General features: G+C 53.3%; 1 protein-coding gene across 3 annotated transcripts in view; it reads left to right on the top strand.

The window, feature by feature from the left end:
* LOC147096631 (estrogen-related receptor gamma-like) overlaps positions 1-21,269 on the top strand; it is a 62,841-nt gene that overhangs the window by 10,889 nt on the left and 30,683 nt on the right. The window contains exon 3 of one of the 3 annotated variants that reach the window (XM_085973174.1): positions 786-902. In XM_085973174.1, the coding sequence (XP_085829300.1) occupies positions 786-902 (117 nt within the window). Of the gene's footprint in view, positions 1-785; positions 903-3,597; positions 3,928-21,269 lie in introns of those variants that run through there. The other 2 variants (XM_085973176.1, XM_085973177.1) reach the window with 2 other exon arrangements.

Raw genomic sequence — 21,269 nt, 5'->3', positions numbered from 1 at the left:
ACTAAGACATCAATGTCACCCCGAGTCTCCAGTTCTGTAGTTTCAGAGTCAGCGCCTAGATTCAAGCCCCTGTGAGTGGAACTAGTGAGGGCTGGGAACCTGAATCAACTGAGGCAGAATCTTACAAAGCTTTGTAACCTGATTTTAACAAACTGATTCAGAGTCTTTCAGTAACTACAAACATTGAAAAGTAATTCGTAAATTTTCCAAGTGCCAGAAAGAAACATTTTACTCGCTGTGTGCTGTACATGTACAGGAGCAGACATTGAGACACACACAGGCCGTACAGTCACAGACGGGAGCGAATCGTTCCCTTTTACCCAGAATGAAAGCTAGAGTGAGAGACAGATACATGGATTGAAACAGACGAGAAACAGGCAGAAACACACTGATGTCGCCTTTTGAACATAGGAAAACTCCCATGCATTTCACATAAGGAGGAAGATTGACACTGAGCCACAGAAAGGAGAGAATAGGAAGACTGACCAATAACTTGGCCATAGAGGACTGTTATAAGGAATATCTTATAGAAAGAGCGAGCGATGAAGGGACTTAGTAATGGAATTCAAGAGTTGGACTGAGGCAACTACAGGACCAACAGTGAGGCAAAGGAATGCTGGGGTGCTTGAGAGTCAGAGGAAGAAGGCTTTTGGGGTACAGAGATGGGGGAGGGGGCAAGGCGGTGAGACAGATAGAATGAGAGAGTCAGAGACGGACAGTGTTCGCTCCTGTGGAGGGTTTGTGTGTGAGGGTCTGTACATTCTAACCATGTCCTTTCCCCGCAGGTAACATTGACTATAGCTGTCCCGCCAGGAACGAGTGTGAAATAACCAAACGCAGGCGGAAATCCTGCCAATCCTGTCGCTTCATGAAATGTCTGAAAGTTGGAATGATGAAAGAAGGTAAATAGAACATTTTTATTGTTAAAACTTGCCATTTTTGGTATCAGGCACAGCATGGGTTAGATGCAGAGTAAAGCTCCCTCTATACTGACCCATCAAACACTCCCAGGACAATTACAGCACGGTTAGATACAGAGTAAAGCTCCCTCTACACTGTCCCATCAAACACTCCCAGGGCAGGTACAGCACGAGTTAGATACAGAGTAAAGCTCCCTCTACACTGTCCCATCAAACACTCCCAGGGCAGGTACAGCACGGGTTAGCTACAGAGTAAATCTCCCTTTACACTGTCCCATCAAACACTCCTGGGGCAGGTACAGTGCGGGATGGATACAGAGTAAAGCTCCCTCTACACTGCCCCATCAAACACTCCCAGGGCAGGTACAGCACGGGTTAGATACAGAGTAAAGCTCCCTCTACACTGTCCCATCAAACACTCCCAGGGCAGGTACAGCATGGGTTAGATACAGAGTAAAGCTCCCTCTACACTGCCCCATCAAACACTCCCAGGACAGGTACAGCATGGGTTAGATACAGAGTAAAGCTCCCTCTACACTGTCCCATCAAACACTCCCAGGGCAGGTACAGCACGGGCTAGATACAGAGTAAAGCTCCCTCTACACTGCCCCATCAAACACTCCCAGGACAGGTACAGCACGGGTTAGATACAGAGTAAAGCTCCCTCTACACTGTCCCATCAAACACTCCCAGGGCAGGTACAGCACGGGTTAGATACAGAGTAAAGCTCCCTCTACACTGCCCCATCAAACACTCCCAGGACAGGTACAGCATGGGTTAGATACAGAGTAAAGCTCCCTCTACACTGTCCCATCAAACACTCCCAGGGCAGGTACAGCACGGGTTAGATACAGAGTAAAGCTCCCTCTACGCTGTCCCATTGCTGGTAACTCTTGTATGTCAGCCATGGCTCAGTGGGTAGCAACCTCGCCTCTGAGTTAGAAGGTTGTGGGTTCAAGTTCCACTCCAAAGACTTGAGCACAAAATTCTCGGCTGACACTCCCAGTGCAGTGCTGAGGGAGTGCTGCACTGTCGGAGGTGCCGTCTTTCGGATGAGACATTAAACCGAGGCCCCGTCTGCCCTCTCAGGTGGACGTAAAAGATCCCATGGCACTATTTCAAAGAAGAGGAGCGGACTCCTGGGCCAATATTTATCCCTCAATCAACATAACAGAAACAGATTATCTGATCATTATCACAACGCTGTTTGTGGGAGCTTGCTGTGTGCAAATTGACTGCTGCGTTTACTACATTACAACAGCGACTACACTTCAAAAAGCTGTAAAGCGCTTTAGGGTGTCCGGTGGTCGTGAAAGGCGCTATATAAATGCAAGTCTTTCTTTCATCAAGTACTCCCAGGGCAGGTACAACACAGGTTAGATACAGAGTAAATCTCCCTCTACACTGTCCCATCAAACACTCCCAGGGCAGGTACAGCACGGGGTTAGATACAGAGTAAAGCTCCCTCTACACTGTCCCATCAAACACTCCCAGGGCAGGTACAGCACGGGTTAGATACAGAGTAAAGCTCCCTCTACACTGTCCCATCAAACACTCCCAGGGCAGGTACAGCACAGGTTAGATACAGAGTAAAGCTCCCTCTACACTGTCCCATCAAACACTCCCAGGGCAGGTACAGCACGGGTTAGATACAGAGTAAAGCTCCCTCTACACTGTCCCATCAAACACTCCCAGGGCAGGTACAGCACGGGTTAGATACAGAGTAAAGCTCCCTCTACACTGTCCCATCAAACACTCCCAGGGCAGGTACAGCACGGGTTAGATACAGAGTCAAGCTCCCTCTACACTGTCCCATCAAACACTCCCAGGGTAGGTACAGCACAGGTTAGATACAGAGTAAAGCTCCCTCTACACTGTCCCCATCAAACACTCCCAGGGCAGGTACAGCACGGGTTAGATACAGAGTAAAGCTTCCTCTACACTGTCCCATCAAACACTCCCAGGGCAGGTACAGCACGGGTTAGATACAGAGTAAAGCTTCCTCTACACTGTCCCATCAAACACTCCCAGGGCAGGTACAGCACGGGTTAGATACAGAGTAAAGCTCCCTCTTTGATTCTTTACAGTTACAGTGAGTGACCCTTACCCTGAATAAACATGACTCTGTTCCTTGGCCGCTGACAGTCGATTCCACTCCAGCAATTGCTACTCTGTGTTCATGAATGACATCCTGAACCGTCATGGTTGTTCCCACCCCCGGCTCCCCCCTTCCCCGCGCTCTCTGCCACCCACCCCGCCCGCCGGCTCCCCGCTCTCCCTGAGTCTCAAGGGTTGGTGATAAACACTCACCGCAATGTGAATTGGGGAGAGGATGAGTGTTTACTGTATTTTGCGATGCAACACTCTGCCGAATAACTCCATGACCATCTCCTGAGAGTTCAGTTCGTGCAGCGCGCTCCTAATGGAAAAGGTTAATGTTTAATCCCAGAACCAGGAAGCTCGGACACTTCCCAACTTGTTACCAAAACAAATCTGCCACATTGTTCTGAACTTTTGTCTGATCGAATTTGCTTTTAGTTTAAAAGTAATTACATTTTTTAATTAAATTAAACTTGAAGTGGTTTTAACATGGTTAATGCCTCAGCAGGCACAGTATGTAATATAATTTTCTCCCATCATCAAATGACCTGAGTGTGAGCAGACATATCATCCCCTACCCGGCCAGTCCATTGAGTGCTCTCCGTTCCCGCCGAGCCTTGTCCCAATATCCAACGTGGCTCAATCAGCAATCAGGACCTTGTTGCACTCCCAGGAACTCAATCCACTTCAAGCTTCCCAAACAAGACCACACCTCAAACCGAGACTCTCTGGGCCGCTTGGCTCAATGAGCGATACTTCGCCACTGGGGACGGAGCAAGTCTCCATTTCCCGAGTTATTGAGAAACCGGAGTCAGGTCAGCAAAGGCGGGGTGAGGGGCATTTCCCTGGTGTGAAATCTGGATAACTTCAAAATCTTTGCCGGAACTTCCACTTTTCGGGGGCTGAGGTGAGATGGGATCCGACCTCCGTTACATTTCAGTCAAACCCGCTCCTGTCCAACACCGGTTTCAGCTCCTGTCCCACACCGGTTTCAGCTCCTGTCCCACACCGGTTTCAGCTCCTGTCCCAACACCGGTTTCCGCTCCTGTCCAACACCGGTTTCAGCTCCTGTCCCAACACCGGTTTCAGCTCCTGTCCCAACACCGGTTTCCGCTCCTGTCCCAACACCGGTTTCCGCTCCTGTCCCAACACCGGTTTCCGCTCCTGTCCCAACACCGGTTTCCGCTCCTGTCCCAACACCGGTTTCCGCTCCTGTCCCAACACCGGTTTCAGCTCCCGTCCCAACACCGGTTTCAGCTCCCGTCCCAACACCGGTTTCAGCTCCCGTCCCAACACCGGTTTCAGCTCCTGTCCCAACACCGGTTTCCGCTCCCGTCCCAACACCGGTTTCAGCTCCCGTCCCAACACCGGTTTCAGCTCCTGTCCCAACACCGGTTTCAGCTCCTGTCCCAACACCGGTTTCAGCTCCTGTCCCAACACCGGTTTCAGCTCCTGTCCCAACACCGGTTTCAGCTCCTGTCCCAACACCGGTTTCAGCTCCTGTCCCAACACCGGTTTCAGCTCCTGTCCCAACACCGGTTTCAGCTCCTGTCCCAACACCGGTTTCCGCTCCTGTCCAACACCGGTTTCAGCTCCCGTCCCAACACCGGTTTCAGCTCCCGTCCCAACACCGGTTTCAGCTCCCGTCGCAACACCGGTTTCCGCTCCCGTCCCAACACCGGTTTCCGCTCCCGTCCCAACACCGGTTTCAGCTCCCGTCCCAACACCGGTTTCCGCTCCCGTCCCAACACCGGTTTCAGCTTCTGTCCCAACACCGGTTTCAGCTTCTGTCCCAACACCGGTTTCCGCTCCTGTCCCAACACCGGTTTCAGCTCCCGTCCCAACACCGGTTTCAGCTTCTGTCCCAACACCGGTTTCAGCTCCTGTCCCAACACCGGTTTCAGCTCCTGTCCCAACACCGGTTTCAGCTCCTGTCCCAACACCGGTTTCAGCTCCTGTCCCAACACCGGTTTCAGCTCCTGTCCCAACACCGGTTTCAGCTCCTGTCCCAACACCGGTTTCCGCTCCTGTCCAACACCGGTTTCCGCTCCTGTCCAACACCGGTTTCAGCTCCCGTCCCAACACCGGTTTCAGCTCCCGTCCCAACACCGGTTTCAGCTCCCGTCGCAACACCGGTTTCCGCTCCCGTCCCAACACCGGTTTCCGCTCCCGTCCCAACACCGGTTTCAGCTCCCGTCCCAACACCGGTTTCCGCTCCCGTCCCAACACCGGTTTCCGCTCCTGTCCCAACACCGGTTTCCGCTCCTGTCCCAACACCGGTTTCCTCTCCCGTCCCAACACCGGTTTCAGCTTCTGTCCCAACACCGGTTTCCGCTCCCGTCCCAACACCGGTTTCAGCTTCTGTCCCAACACCGGTTTCAGCTCCTGTCCCAACACCGGTTTCAGCTTCTGTCCCAACACCGGTTTCAGCTTCTGTCCCAACACCGGTTTCAGCTTCTGTCCCAACACCGGTTTCAGCTTCTGTCCCAACACCGGTTTCCGCTCCCGTCCCAACACCGGTTTCAGCTTCTGTCCCAACACCGGTTTCCGCTCCCGTCCCAACACCGGTTTCAGCTTCTGTCCCAACACCGGTTTCAGCTCCCGTCCCAACACCGGTTTCCGCTCCTGTCCCAACACCGGTTTCCGCTCCTGTCCCAACACCGGTTTCCGCTCCCGTCCCAACACCGGTTTCAGCTCCTGTCCCAACACCGGTTTCCGCTCCCGTCCCAACACCGGTTTCCGCTCCCGTCCCAACACCGGTTTCAGCTCCCGTCCCAACACCGGTTTCCGCTCCCGTCCCAACACCGGTTTCAGCTTCTGTCCCAACACCGGTTTCAGCTTCTGTCCCAACACCGGTTTCCGCTCCTGTCCCAACACCGGTTTCAGCTCCCGTCCCAACACCGGTTTCAGCTTCTGTCCCAACACCGGTTTCAGCTCCTGTCCCAACACCGGTTTCAGCTCCTGTCCCAACACCGGTTTCAGCTCCTGTCCCAACACCGGTTTCAGCTCCTGTCCCAACACCGGTTTCAGCTCCTGTCCCAACACCGGTTTCAGCTCCTGTCCCAACACCGGTTTCCGCTCCTGTCCAACACCGGTTTCCGCTCCTGTCCAACACCGGTTTCAGCTCCCGTCCCAACACCGGTTTCAGCTCCCGTCCCAACACCGGTTTCAGCTCCCGTCGCAACACCGGTTTCCGCTCCCGTCCCAACACCGGTTTCCGCTCCCGTCCCAACACCGGTTTCAGCTCCCGTCCCAACACCGGTTTCCGCTCCCGTCCCAACACCGGTTTCCGCTCCTGTCCCAACACCGGTTTCCGCTCCTGTCCCAACACCGGTTTCCGCTCCCGTCCCAACACCGGTTTCAGCTTCTGTCCCAACACCGGTTTCCGCTCCCGTCCCAACACCGGTTTCAGCTTCTGTCCCAACACCGGTTTCAGCTCCTGTCCCAACACCGGTTTCAGCTTCTGTCCCAACACCGGTTTCAGCTTCTGTCCCAACACCGGTTTCAGCTTCTGTCCCAACACCGGTTTCAGCTTCTGTCCCAACACCGGTTTCCGCTCCCGTCCCAACACCGGTTTCAGCTTCTGTCCCAACACCGGTTTCCGCTCCCGTCCCAACACCGGTTTCAGCTTCTGTCCCAACACCGGTTTCAGCTCCCGTCCCAACACCGGTTTCCGCTCCTGTCCCAACACCGGTTTCCGCTCCTGTCCCAACACCGGTTTCCGCTCCCGTCCAACACCGGTTTCCGCTCCTGTCCAACACCGGTTTCAGCTCCTGTCCCAACACCGGTTTCCGCTCCCGTCCCAACACCGGTTTCCGCTCCCGTCCCAACACCGGTTTCCGCTCCCGTCCCAACACCGGTTTCCGCTCCCGTCCCAACACCGGTTTCCGCTCCCGTCCCAACACCGGTTTCCGCTCCCGTCCCAACACCGGTTTCAGCTCCCGTCCCAACACCGGTTTCCGCTCCCGTCCCAACACCGGTTTCAGCTCCTGTCCCAACACCGGTTTCAGCTTCTGTCCCAACACCGGTTTCCGCTCCCGTCCCAACACCGGTTTCCGCTCCCGTCCCAACACCGGTTTCAGCTCCCGTCCCAACACCGGTTTCAGCTCCCGTCCCAACACCGGTTTCAGCTCCTGTCCCAACACCGGTTTCCGCTCCTGTCCCAACACCGGTTTCCGCTCCTGTCCCAACACCGGTTTCAGCTCCTGTCCCAACACCGGTTTCAGCTTCTGTCCCAACACCGGTTTCAGCTCCTGTCCCAACACCGGTTTCCGCTCCTGTCCCAACACCGGTTTCCGCTCCCGTCCCAACACCGGTTTCAGCTCCTGTCCCAACACCGGTTTCCGCTCCTGTCCCAACACCGGTTTCCGCTCCTGTCCCAACACCGGTTTCAGCTCCTGTCCCAACACCGGTTTCCGCTCCCGTCCCAACACCGGTTTCAGCTCCTGTCCCAACACCGGTTTCAGCTCCTGTCCCAACACCGGTTTCAGCTCCTGTCCCAACACCGGTTTCCGCTCCCGTCCCAACACCGGTTTCAGCTCCTGTCCCAACACCGGTTTCCGCTCCCGTCCCAACACCGGTTTCCGCTCCCGTCCCAACACCGGTTTCCGCTCCCGTCCCAACACCGGTTTCAGCTCCCGTCCCAACACCGGTTTCAGCTCCTGTCCCAACACCGGTTTCAGCTCCTGTCCCAACACCGGTTTCCGCTCCTGTCCCAACACCGGTTTCAGCTCCTGTCCCAACACCGGTTTCAGCTCCTGTCCCAACACCGGTTTCAGCTCCTGTCCCAACACCGGTTTCAGCTTCTGTCCCAACACCGGTTTCAGCTCCTGTCCCAACACCGGTTTCCGCTCCTGTCCCAACACCGGTTTCAGCTCCCGTCCCAACACCGGTTTCCCCTCCCGTCCCAACACCGGTTTCCGCTCCCGTCCCAACACCGGTTTCCGCTCCCGTCCCAACACCGGTTTCCGCTCCCGTCCCAACACCGGTTTCCGCTCCTGTCCCAACACCGGTTTCAGCTCCTGTCCCAACACCGGTTTCCGCTCCTGTCCCAACACCGGTTTCCGCTCCTGTCCCAACACCGGTTTCAGCTCCTGTCCCAACACCGGTTTCAGCTCCTGTCCCAACACCGGTTTCAGCTCCTGTCCCAACACCGGTTTCCGCTCCTGTCCCAACACCGGTTTCCGCTCCTGTCCCAACACCGGTTTCAGCTTCTGTCCCAACACCGGTTTCCGCTCCCGTCCCAACACCGGTTTCCGCTCCTGTCCCAACACCGGTTTCCGCTCCTGTCCCAACACCGGTTTCAGCTCCTGTCCCAACACCGGTTTCCGCTCCTGTCCCAACACCGGTTTCCGCTCCTGTCCCAACACCGGTTTCCGCTCCTGTCCCAACACCGGTTTCCGCTCCTGTCCCAACACCGGTTTCCGCTCCTGTCCCAACACCGGTTTCCGCTCCTGTCCCAACACCGGTTTCCGCTCCCGTCCCAACACCGGTTTCCGCTCCTGTCCCAACACCGGTTTCCGCTCCTGTCCCAACACCGGTTTCAGCTCCTGTCCCAACACCGGTTTCAGCTCCTGTCCCAACACCGGTTTCAGCTCCTGTCCCAACACCGGTTTCAGCTCCTGTCCCAACACCGGTTTCAGCTCCTGTCCAACACCGGTTTCCGCTCCTGTCCCAACACCGGTTTCCGCTCCCGTCCCAACACCGGTTTCAGCTCCTGTCCAACACCGGTTTCAGCTTCTGTCCCAACACCGGTTTCCGCTCCCGTCCCAACACCGGTTTCCGCTCCTGTCCCAACACCGGTTTCCGCTCCTGTCCCAACACCGGTTTCAGCTCCTGTCCCAACACCGGTTTCAGCTCCTGTCCCAACACCGGTTTCAGCTTCTGTCCCAACACCGGTTTCAGCTCCTGTCCCAACACCGGTTTCCGCTCCTGTCCCAACACCGGTTTCAGCTCCTGTCCCAACACCGGTTTCCGCTCCCGTCCCAACACCGGTTTCCGCTCCTGTCCCAACACCGGTTTCCGCTCCCGTCCCAACACCGGTTTCAGCTCCTGTCCCAACACCGGTTTCCGCTCCCGTCCCAACACCGGTTTCCGCTCCTGTCCCAACACCGGTTTCCGCTCCCGTCCCAACACCGGTTTCCGCTCCTGTCCCAACACCGGTTTCAGCTCCTGTCCCAACACCGGTTTCCGCTCCTGTCCCAACACCGGTTTCCGCTCCTGTCCCAACACCGGTTTCAGCTTCTGTCCCAACACCGGTTTCAGCTCCTGTCCCAACACCGGTTTCCGCTCCTGTCCCAACACCGGTTTCCGCTCCTGTCCCAACACCGGTTTCAGCTCCTGTCCCAACACCGGTTTCAGCTCCTGTCCCAACACCGGTTTCAGCTCCTGTCCCAACACCGGTTTCCGCTCCTGTCCCAACACCGGTTTCAGCTTCTGTCCCAACACCGGTTTCCGCTCCCGTCCCAACACCGGTTTCCGCTCCTGTCCCAACACCGGTTTCCGCTCCTGTCCCAACACCGGTTTCCGCTCCTGTCCCAACACCGGTTTCAGCTCCTGTCCCAACACCGGTTTCAGCTCCTGTCCCAACACCGGTTTCAGCTCCTGTCCCAACACCGGTTTCCGCTCCTGTCCCAACACCGGTTTCCGCTCCTGTCCAACACCGGTTTCAGCTCCTGTCCCAACACCGGTTTCAGCTCCTGTCCCAACACCGGTTTCCGCTCCTGTCCCAACACCGGTTTCAGCTCCTGTCCCAACACCGGTTTCCGCTCCTGTCCCAACACCGGTTTCAGCTTCTGTCCCAACACCGGTTTCCGCTCCTGTCCCAACACCGGTTTCAGCTTCTGTCCCAACACCGGTTTCAGCTTCTGTCCCAACACCGGTTTCAGCTTCTGTCCCAACACCGGTTTCCGCTCCTGTCCCAACACCGGTTTCAGCTTCTGTCCCAACACCGGTTTCAGCTTCTGTCCCAACACCGGTTTCCGCTTCTGTCCCAACACCGGTTTCCGCTCCTGTCCCAACACCGGTTTCAGCTTCTGTCCCAACACCGGTTTCCGCTCCTGTCCCAACACCGGTTTCCGCTCCCGTCCCAACACCGGTTTCAGCTTCTGTCCCAACACCGGTTTCAGCTCCTGTCCCAACACCGGTTTCCGCTTCTGTCCCAACACCGGTTTCAGCTCCTGTCCCAACACCGGTTTCCGCTCCTGTCCCAACACCGGTTTCCGCTCCTGTCCCAACACCGGTTTCAGCTCCTGTCCCAACACCGGTTTCAGCTTCTGTCCCAACACCGGTTTCAGCTCCTGTCCCAACACCGGTTTCCGCTCCTGTCCCAACACCGGTTTCCGCTCCTGTCCCAACACCGGTTTCCGCTTCTGTCCCAACACCGGTTTCAGCTCCCGTCCCAACACCGGTTTCAGCTCCTGTCCCAACACCGGTTTCAGCTCCTGTCCCAACACCGGTTTCAGCTCCCGTCCCAACACCGGTTTCAGCTCCCGTCCCAACACCGGTTTCAGCTCCTGTCCCAACACCGGTTTCAGCTTCTGTCCCAACACCGGTTTCAGCTCCTGTCCCAACACCGGTTTCAGCTCCTGTCCCAACACCGGTTTCAGCTCCTGTCCCAACACCGGTTTCAGCTTCTGTCCCAACACCGGTTTCAGCTCCTGTCCCAACACCGGTTTCAGCTCCTGTCCCAACACCGGTTTCCGCTCCTGTCCCAACACCGGTTTCAGCTCCTGTCCCAACACCGGTTTCCGCTCCTGTCCCAACACCGGTTTCCGCTTCTGTCCCAACACCGGTTTCAGCTCCTGTCCCAACACCGGTTTCAGCTCCTGTCCCAACACCGGTTTCAGCTCCTGTCCCAACACCGGTTTCAGCTTCTGTCCCAACACCGGTTTCAGCTCCCGTCCCAACACCGGTTTCCGCTCCTGTCCCAACACCGGTTTCAGCTCCTGTCCCAACACCGGTTTCCGCTCCTGTCCCAACACCGGTTTCAGCTTCTGTCCCAACACCGGTTTCAGCTCCTGTCCCAACACCGGTTTCCGCTTCTGTCCCAACACCGGTTTCCGCTCCTGTCCCAACACCGGTTTCCGCTCCTGTCCCAACACCGGTTTCCGCTCCCGTCCCAACACCGGTTTCAGCTCCTGTCCCAACACCGGTTTCCGCTCCTGTCCCAACACCGGTTTCAGCTCCTGTCCCAACACCGGTTTCCGCTCCTGTCCCAACACCGGTTTCCGCTCCTGTCCCAACACCGGTTTCCGCTCCCGCCCAACACCGGTTTCCGCTTCTGTCCCAACACCGGTTTCAGCTTCTGTCCCAACACCGGTTTCAGCTTCTGTCCCAACACCGGTTTCCGCTTCTGTCCCAACACCGGTTTCAGCTTCTGTCCCAACACCGGTTTCAGCTTCTGTCCCAACACCGGTTTCAGCTCCTGTCCCAACACCGGTTTCCGCTCCTGTCCCAACACCGGTTTCCGCTCCTGTCCCAACACCGGTTTCAGCTCCTGTCCCAACACCGGTTTCAGCTCCTGTCCCAACACCGGTTTCCGCTCCTGTCCCAACACCGGTTTCCGCTCCTGTCCCAACACCGGTTTCAGCTCCTGTCCAACACCGGTTTCAGCTCCTGTCCCAACACCGGTTTCAGCTCCTGTCCCAACACCGGTTTCCGCTCCCGTCCCAACACCGGTTTCCGCTCCTGTCCCAACACCGGTTTCCGCTCCCGTCCCAACACCGGTTTCCGCTCCTGTCCCAACACCGGTTTCCGCTCCTGTCCCAACACCGGTTTCCGCTCCTGTCCCAACACCGGTTTCAGCTCCTGTCCCAACACCGGTTTCCGCTCCCGCCCAACACCGGTTTCAGCTTCTGTCCCAACACCGGTTTCCGCTCCCGTCCCAACACCGGTTTCAGCTTCTGTCCCAACACCGGTTTCCGCTCCCGTCCCAACACCGGTTTCCGCTCCTGTCCCAACACCGGTTTCCGCTCCTGTCCCAACACCGGTTTCAGCTTCTGTCCCAACACCGGTTTCAGCTTCTGTCCCAACACCGGTTTCCGCTCCTGTCCCAGAGCCCACAGGAAGCGGTCACTCAGGCTGCTGATTGTGAGCTGGAAATGTTCACACGGCTGGGAGTTTAATTGTGCATCGAACCCACACTGTACCTGACCTGGATTGTGAAAATGTTCCATTCCTCAACACTGGCACATCCCCCAAAATGATCGGTTTTCTGCACTCGGGCCGTACAGTCCCAGACAGGAGTGAATCGTCCCCTTTTACCCGCTGTAAGCTGTACATGTACAGGAGCTGACACTGAGACACACGGGGGGGGGCGGGGGCGCACAGGCCCAGACTTTTACCCAGTTTGTAACTGAGTAAATGTAGGGTTAAGAGCAGTGGGCAAATTGCTGAGACACAATCGCGCTGTGCGCATTGAGCCATTGGGATGCAGTTGGACATGTGCTTTGCTATAAGCTGATTGCTGGTGGGTGAGAGGCCCTGGGAGACAGGCAGCTGATTAAATTAGCATCGGTGCAGAGTGAGGTGACCACCTCTCTTCCTGAAGGCACTGATCTCATTTGGGAAGAAACACATAATTGAATTTGCATTTTATCAATGTAAATTTCCAGCTCCCGCTGTGCTCACACACTCGGCCTAACTCACCACAGCCTGCTGATTAAATCTCTGCACCAGCGAGCTAAAGCAAACCAGTCCCTGATCTTATAGAAGGCCTTCGACAAAAGAGCCCGAGTCTCAGCAGCCAAATTCACACCCGTTGGGTGAGGTACAAGGGGAGGGGGGTTGGTACCCATGGAGCCTGGCATCCAAACAAGAATTGAGTCTTCGGGAAAGGAAACAAAGCGCGGGAAGGGAGGTTTAGGGAATCTTTCCTCCATTTCTTTTCCTGTTTTGTGCCCCCACCACCAATCAGAAATCGCCCAACAGCAGGATGGAGAGCTAGAGAATGCGAGTCTGGTGCTGACACCGGCCATTGCTGCTCTATAACTGGTTAATCCCCACCCAGGGAATCTCTCGCACCCTCTGCGATGCTCACAACTGAACTAAGACTTTGGATTATGTCCCACTGCGTATCCCACACTAGTCGAGCCATTCAGCCCCTCCAGCCTGCTCTACCTTCAATGAGATAATGACTGATCTGTACTTCAACTCCATTTTGCTGTCTTTGCCCCATATCCCTCGATACCCTTACCCAATGAAAGTGTATTCAATTGACCCCCAACATCTACAGCCTTTGGGAGAGTTCCAGATTTCCACTATCTGTGTGTGAAAAGGTGTTTCCTGATTTTGCTCCCTAACGGCCTGGCTCGAATGTTAAGATCCGATCTCTTTGTTCTGGTCTCCCCCACTGGAGGAAATAGTTTCTCTCGATCGACGCAATCAAATCCCTTCATCATTTTAAACACCTCGATCAGATCACCCTCAGCCTTCGAAACGTAACGGATAACAAGCCTAGTCGATGCAACCTATCCTCATAATTTAACCCTCTAACTGCAATGAGGGAGTTACAGTGAGGGGTGTGAGGTATATCAGAGTATTACAGTGAGGGGTGTGGGGTATATCAGTATTACAGTGAGGGGTGTGGGGTATATCAGAGTGTTACAGTGAGGGGTGCGGGGTATATCAGAGTATTACAGTGAGGGGTGCGGGGTATATCAGAGTGTTACAGTGAGGGGTGCGGGGTATATCAGAGTGTTACAGTGAAGGGTGTGGGGTATATCAGAGTATTACAGTGAGGGGTGTGGGGTATATCAGTGTTACAGTGAAGGGTGCGGGGTATATCAGAGTATTACAGTGAGGGGTGTGGGGTATATCAGTGTTACAGTGAGGGGTGCGGGGTATATCAGAGTATTACAGTGAGGGGTGTGGGGTATATCAGAGTATTACAGTGAGGGGTGTGGGGTATATCAGAGTGTTACAGTGAGGGGTTTGGGGTATATCAGAGTATTACAGTGAGGGGTGTGGGGTATATCAGAGTATTACAGTGAGGGGTGTGGGGTATATCAGAGTGTTACAGTGCGGGGTGTGGGGTATATCAGAGTATTACAGTGAGGGGTGTGGGGTATATCAGTGTTACAGTGAGGGGTGTGGGGTATATCAGAGTATTACAGTGAGGGGTGTGGGGTATATCAGAGTATTACAGTGAGGGGTGTGGGGTATATCAGAGTGTTACAGTGAGGGGTGTGGGGTATATCAGAGTGTTACAGTGAGGGGTGCGGGGTATATCAGAGTGTTACAGTGAGGGGTGTGGGGTATATCAGAGTATTACAGTGAGGGGTGTGGGGTATATCAGAGTGTTACAGTGAGGGGTGTGGGGTATATCAGAGTGTTACAGTGAGGGGTGTGGGGTATATCAGAGTGTTACAGTGAGGGGTGTGGGGTATATCAGAGTGTTACAGTGAGGGGTGTGGGGTATATCAGAGTATTACAGTGAGGGGTGCGGGGTATATCAGAGTGTTACAGTGAGGGGTGTGGGGTATATCAGAGTATTACAGTGAGGGGTGTGGGGTATATCAGAGTATTACACTGAGGGGTGTGGGGTATATCAGTGTTACAGTGAGGGGTGTGGGGTTCATCAGAGTATTACAGTGAGGGGTGTGGGGTATATCAGAGTGTTACAGTGAGGGGTGTGGGGTATATCAGAGTATTACAGTGAGGGGTGTGGGGTATATCAGAGTATTACAGTGAGGGGTGTGGGGTATATCAGAGTATTACAGTGAGGGGTGTGGGGTATATCAGTGTTACAGTGAGGGGTGTGGGGTATATCAGAGTGTTACAGTGAGGGGTGTGGGGTATATCAGAGTATTACAGTGAGGGGTGCGGGGTATATCAGAGTATTACAGTGAGGGGTGTGGGGTATATCAGAGTGTTACAGTGAGGGGTGTGGGGTATATCAGTGTTACAGTGAGGGGTGTGGGGTATATCAGTGTTACACTGAGGGGTGTGGGGTATATCTGAGTGTTACAGTGAGGGGTGTGGGGTATATCAGTGTGTTACAGTGAGGGGTGTGGGGTATATCAGAGTGTTACAGTGAGGGGTGCGGGGTATATCAGAGTATTACAGTGAGGGGTGTGGGGTATATCAGAGTATTACAGTGAGGGGTGTGGGGTATATCAGAGTATTACAGTGAGGGGTGTGGGGTATATCAGAGTATTACAGTGAGGGGTGTGGGGTATATCAGAGTGTTACAGTGAGGGGTGTGGGGTATATCAGAGTGTTACAGTGAGGGGTGTGGGGTATATCAGAGTATTACAGTGAGGGGTGTGGGGTATATCAGAGTATTACAGTGAGGGGTGTGGGGTATATCAGTGTATTACAGTGAGGGGTGTGGGGTATATCAGAGTGTTACAGTGAGGGGTGTGGGGTATATCAGAGTGTTACAGTGAGGGGTGCGGGGTATATCAGAGTGTTACAGTGAGGGGTGTGGGGTATATCAGAGTATTACAGTGAGGGGTGTGGGGTATATCAGAGTGTTACAGTGAGGGGTGTGGGGTATATCAGAGTGTTACAGTGAGGGGTGTGGGGTATATCAGTGTGTTACAGTGAGGGGTGCGGGGTATATCAGAGTATTACAGTGAGGGGTGCGGGGTATATCAGAGTGTTACAGTGATGGGGTGTGGGGTATATCAGAGTATTACAGTGAGGGGTGTGGGGTATATCAGAGTATTACAGTGAGGGGTGTGGGGTATATCAGTGTTACAGTGAGGGGTGCGGGGTATATCAGAGTGTTACAGTGAGGGGTGTGGGGTATATCAGAGTATTACAGTGAGGGGTGTGGGGTATATCAGTGTTACAGTGAGGGGTGCGGGGTATATCAGAGTGTTACAGTGAGGGGTGTGGGGTATATCAGTGTTACAGTGAAGGGTGCGGGGTATATCAGAGTGTTACAGTGAGGGGTGTGGGGTATATCAGTGTTACAGTGAGGGGTGTGGGGTATATCAGAGTATTACAGTGAGGGGTGTGGGGTATATCAGAGTGTTACAGTGAAGGGTGTGGGGTATATCAGAGTGTTACAGTGAGGGGTGTGGGGTATATCAGAGTATTACAGTGAGGGGTGTGGGGTATATCAGAGTGTTACAGTGAAGGGTGTGGGGTATATCAGAGTGTTACAGTGAGGGGTGTGGGGTATATCAGTGTTACAGTGAAGGGTGCGGGGTATATCAGAGTGTTACAGTGAAGGGTGTGGGGTATATCAGAGTGTTACAGTGAGGGGTGTGGGGTATATCAGTGTTACAGTGAGGGGTGTGGGGTATATCAGAGTGTTACAGTGAAGGGTGTGGGGTATATCAGAGTGTTACAGTGAGGGGTGTGGGGTATATCAGTGTTACAGTGAGGGGTGTGGGGTATATCAGTGTGTTACAGTGAGGGGTGTGGGGTATATCAGAGTGTTACAGTGAGGGGTGTGGGGTATATCAGAGTATTACAGTGAGGGGTGTGGGGTATATCAGTGTTACAGTGAGGGGTGTGGGGTATATCAGAGTATTACAGTGAGGGGTGTGGGGTATATCAGAGTATTACAGTGAGGGGTGTGGGGTATATCAGAGTATTACAGTGAGGGGTGTGGGGTATATCAGAGTGTTACAGTGAGGGGTGTGGGGTATATCAGAGTATTACAGTGAGGGGTGTGGGGTATATCAGTGATACAGTGAGGGGTGTGGGGTATATCAGTGTGTTACAGTGAGGGGTGTGGGGTATATCAGAGTATTACAGTGAGGGGTGTGGGGTATATCAGTGTTACAGTGAGGGGTGTGGGGTATATCAGTGTTACAGTGAGGGGTGTGGGGTATGTCAGTATTACAGTGAGGGGTGTGGGGTATATCAGAGTATTACAGTGAGGGGTGCGGGGTATATCAGAGTATTACAGTGAGGGGTGTGGGGTATATCAGAGTATTACAGTGAGGGGTGTGGGGTATATCAGAGTATTACAGTGAGGGGTGTGGGGTATATCAGTGTTACAGTGAGGGGTGTGGGGTATATCAGTGTTACAGTGAGGGGTGTGGGGTATATCAGTATTACAGTGAGGGGTGTGGGGTATATCAGAGTGTTACAGTGAGGGGTGTGGGGTATATCAGAGTATTACAGTGAGGGGTGTGGGGTATGTCAGTGTTACAGTGAGGGGTGTGGGGTATATCAGAGTATTACAGTGAGGGGTGTGGGGTATATCAGAGTGTTACAGTGTGGGGTGTGGGGTATATCAGAGTGTTACAGTGAGGGGTGTGGGGTATATCAGTATTACAGTGAGGGGTGTGGGGTATATCAGAGTGTTACAGTGAGGGGTGTGGGGTATATCAGAGTATTACAGTGAGGGGTGTGGGGTATGTCAGTGTTACAGTGAGGGGTGTGGGGTATATCGGAGTGTTACAGTGAGGGGTGTGGGGTATGTCAGTGTTACAGTGAGGGGTGTGGGGTATATCAGTATTACAGTGAGGGGTGCGGGGTATATCAGAGTATTACAGTGAGGGGTGTGGGGTATGTCAGTGTTACAGTGAGGGGTGTGGGGTATATCAGAGTAGTACAGTGAGGGGTGTGGGTATATCAGAGTATTACAGTGAGGGGTGTGGGGTATGTCAGTGTTACAGTGAGGGGTGTGGGGTATATCAGAGTATTACAGTGAGGGGTGCGGGGTATATCAGAGTATTACAGTGAGGGGTGTGGGGTATGTCAGTGTTACAGTGAGGGTGTGGGTATATCAGAGTATTACAGTGAGGGGTGTGGGGTATATCAGAGTATTACAGTGAGGGGTGTGGGGTATGTCAGTGTTACAGTGAGGGGTGTGGGGTATATCAGAGTATTACAGTGAGGGGTGTGGGGTATATCAGAGTATTACAGTGAGGGGTGTGGGGTATATCAGAGTATTACAGTGAGGGGTGTGGGGTATATCAGTGTTACAGTGAAGGGTGTGGGGTATATCAGAGTATTACAGTGAGGGGTGTGGGGTATATCAGAGTATTACACTGAGGGGTGTGGGGTATATCAGTATTACAGTGAGGGGTGTGGGGTATATCAGTATTACACTGAGGGGTGTGGGGTATATCAGTATTACACTGAGGGGTGTGGGGTATATCAGTGTTACAGTGAGGGGTGTGGGGTATATCAGAGTATTACAGTGAGGGGTGTGGGGTATATCAGTGTTACAGTGAGGGGTGTGGGGTATATCAGTATTACACTGAGGGGTGTGGGGTATATCAGTGTTACAGTGAGGGGTGTGGGGTATATCAGAGTATTACAGTGAGGGGTGTGGGGTATATCAGTGTTACAGTGAAGGGTGTGGGGTATATCAGAGTATTACAGTGAGGGGTGTGGGGTATATCAGAGTATTACACTGAGGGGTGTGGGGTATATCAGAGTATTACAGTGAGGGGTGTGGGTATATCAGTGTTACAGTGAGGGGTGTGGGTATATCAGAGTATTACAGTGAGGGGTGTGGGGTATATCAGTGTTACAGTGAGGGGTGCGGGGTATATCAGAGTATTACAGTGAGGGGTGTGGGGTATGTCAGTGTTACAGTGAGGGGTGTGGGGTATATCAGTGTTACAGTGAGGGGTGTGGGGTATATCAGTGTTACAGTGAGGGGTGCGGGGTATATCAGAGTATTACAGTGAGGGGTGTGGGGTATATCAGAGTATTACAGTGAGGGGTGTGGGGTATATCAGTGTTACAGTGAGGGGTGTGGGTATATCAGTGTTACAGTGAGGGGTGTGGGGTATATCAGAGTGTTACAGTGAGGGGTGTGGGGTATATCAGAGTATTACAGTGAGGGGTGTGGGGTATATCAGAGTATTACAGTGAGGGTGTGGGGTATATCAGAGTATTACAGTGAGGGGTGTGGGGTATATCAGAGTATTACAGTGAGGGGTGCGGGGTATATCAGAGTATTACACTGAGGGGTGTGGGGTATATCAGAGTATTACACTGAGGGGTGTGGGGTATATCAGAGTGTTACACTGAGGGGTGTGGGGTATATCAGTGTTACAGTGAGGGGTGTGGGGTATATCAGAGTGTTACACTGAGGGGTGTGGGGTATATCAGTGTTACAGTGAGGGGTGTGGGGTATATCAGAGTGTTACAGTGAGGGGTGTGGGGTATATCAGAGTGTTACAGTGAGGGGTGTGGGGTATATCAGAGTATTACAGTGAGGGGTGTGGGGTATATCAGAGTATTACAGTGAGGGGTGCGGGGTATATCAGAGTATTACAGTGAGGGGTGTGGGGTATATCAGAGTATTACAGTGAGGGGTGTGGGGTATATCAGAGTATTACACTGAGGGGTGTGGGGTATATCAGAGTATTACAGTGAGGGGTGTGGGGTATATCAGAGTATTACAGTGAGGGGTGCAGGGTATATCAGTGTTACAGTGAGGGGTGTGGGGTATATCAGAGTATTACAGTGAGGGGTGCGGGGTATATCAGAGTATTACAGTGAGGGGTGCGGGGTATATCAGAGTATTACAGTGAGGGGTGTGGGGTATATCAGAGTGTTACAGTGAGGGGTGTGGGGTATATCAGTGTTACAGTGAGGGGTGTGGGGTATATCAGAGTATTACACTGAGGGGTGTGGGGTATATCAGAGTGTTACAGTGAGGGGTGCGGGGTATATCAGAGTATTACACTGAGGGGTGTGGGGTATATCAGAGTATTACAGTGAGGGGTGTGGGGTATATCAGAGTATTACACTGAGGGGTGTGGGGTATATCAGAGTGTTACAGTGAGGGGTGTGGGGTATATCAGAGTATTACAGTGAGGGGTGCGGGGTATATCAGAGTATTACAGTGAGGGGTGTGGGGTATATCAGAGTATTACAGTGAGGGGTGTGGGGTATATCAGAGTATTACAGTGAGGGGTGTGGGGTATATCAGAGTGTTACAGTGAGGGGTGCGGGGTATATCAGAGTATTACACTGAGGGATGCGGGGTATATCAGAGTGTTACAGTGAGGGGTGTGGGGTATATCAGTGTTACAGTGAGGGGTGTGGGGTATATCAGAGTATTACAGTGAGGGGTGTGGGGTATATCAGAGTATTACACTGAGGGGTGCGGGGTATATCAGAGTATTACACTGAGGGGTGTGGCGCTATATCAGAGTGTTACAGTGAGGGGTGTGGGGTATATCAGAGTATTACAGTGAGGGGTGTGGGGTATATCAGAGTATTACAGTGAGGGGTGCAGGGTATGTCAGTGTTACAGTGAGGGGTGCGGGGTATATCAGAGTGTTACAGTGAGGGGTGTGGCGCTATATCAGAGTGTTACAGTGAGGGGTGTGGGGTATATCAGAGTATTACAGTGAGGGGTGTGGGGTATATCAGTATTACAGTGAGGGGTGCGGGGTATATCAGAGTATTACAGTGAGGGGTGTGGGGTATATCAGTGTTACAGTGAGGGGTGTGGGGTATATCAGAGTATTACAGTGAGGGGTGCGGGGTATATCAGAGTGTTACAGTGAGGGGTGTGGGGTATATCAGAGTATTACAGTGAGGGGTGTGGGGTATATCAGAGTATTACAGTGAGGGGTGTGGGGTATGTCAGTGTTACAGTGAGGGGTGTGGGGTATATCAGAGTATTACAGTGAGGGGTGTGGGGTATATCAGAGTATTACAGTGAGGGGTGTGGGGTATATCAGAGTATTACAGTGAGGGGTGTGGGGTATATCAGTGTTACAGTGAAGGGTGTGGGGTATATCAGAGTATTACAGTGAGGGGTGTGGGGTATATCAGAGTATTACACTGAGGGGTGTGGGGTATATCAGTATTACAGTGAGGGGTGTGGGGTATATCAGTATTACACTGAGGGGTGTGGGGTATATCAGTATTACACTGAGGGGTGTGGGGTATATCAGTGTTACAGTGAGGGGTGTGGGGTATATCAGAGTATTACAGTGAGGGGTGTGGGGTATATCAGTGTTACAGTGAGGGGTGTGGGGTATATCAGTATTACACTGAGGGGTGTGGGTATATCAGTGTTACAGTGAGGGGTGTGGGGTATATCAGAGTATTACAGTGAGGGGTGTGGGGTATATCAGTGTTACAGTGAAGGGTGTGGGGTATATCAGAGTATTACAGTGAGGGGTGTGGGGTATATCAGAGTATTACACTGAGGGGTGTGGGGTATATCAGAGTATTACAGTGAGGGGTGTGGGGTATATCAGTGTTACAGTGAGGGGTGTGGGGTATATCAGAGTATTACAGTGAGGGGTGTGGGGTATATCAGAGTGTTACAGTGAGGGGTGTGGGGTATATCAGAGTGTTACAGTG

This window comes from Somniosus microcephalus, chromosome 34 (genome assembly GCF_052327205.1).
Source record: "Somniosus microcephalus isolate GS21.2 chromosome 34, FLI_Smic_1.0, whole genome shotgun sequence".
NCBI classification, from domain to species: domain Eukaryota; kingdom Metazoa; phylum Chordata; class Chondrichthyes; order Squaliformes; family Somniosidae; genus Somniosus; species Somniosus microcephalus.
Note: the sequence above shows the minus strand (reverse complement) of the source record. Positions and strands in the feature narration are given on the sequence as shown.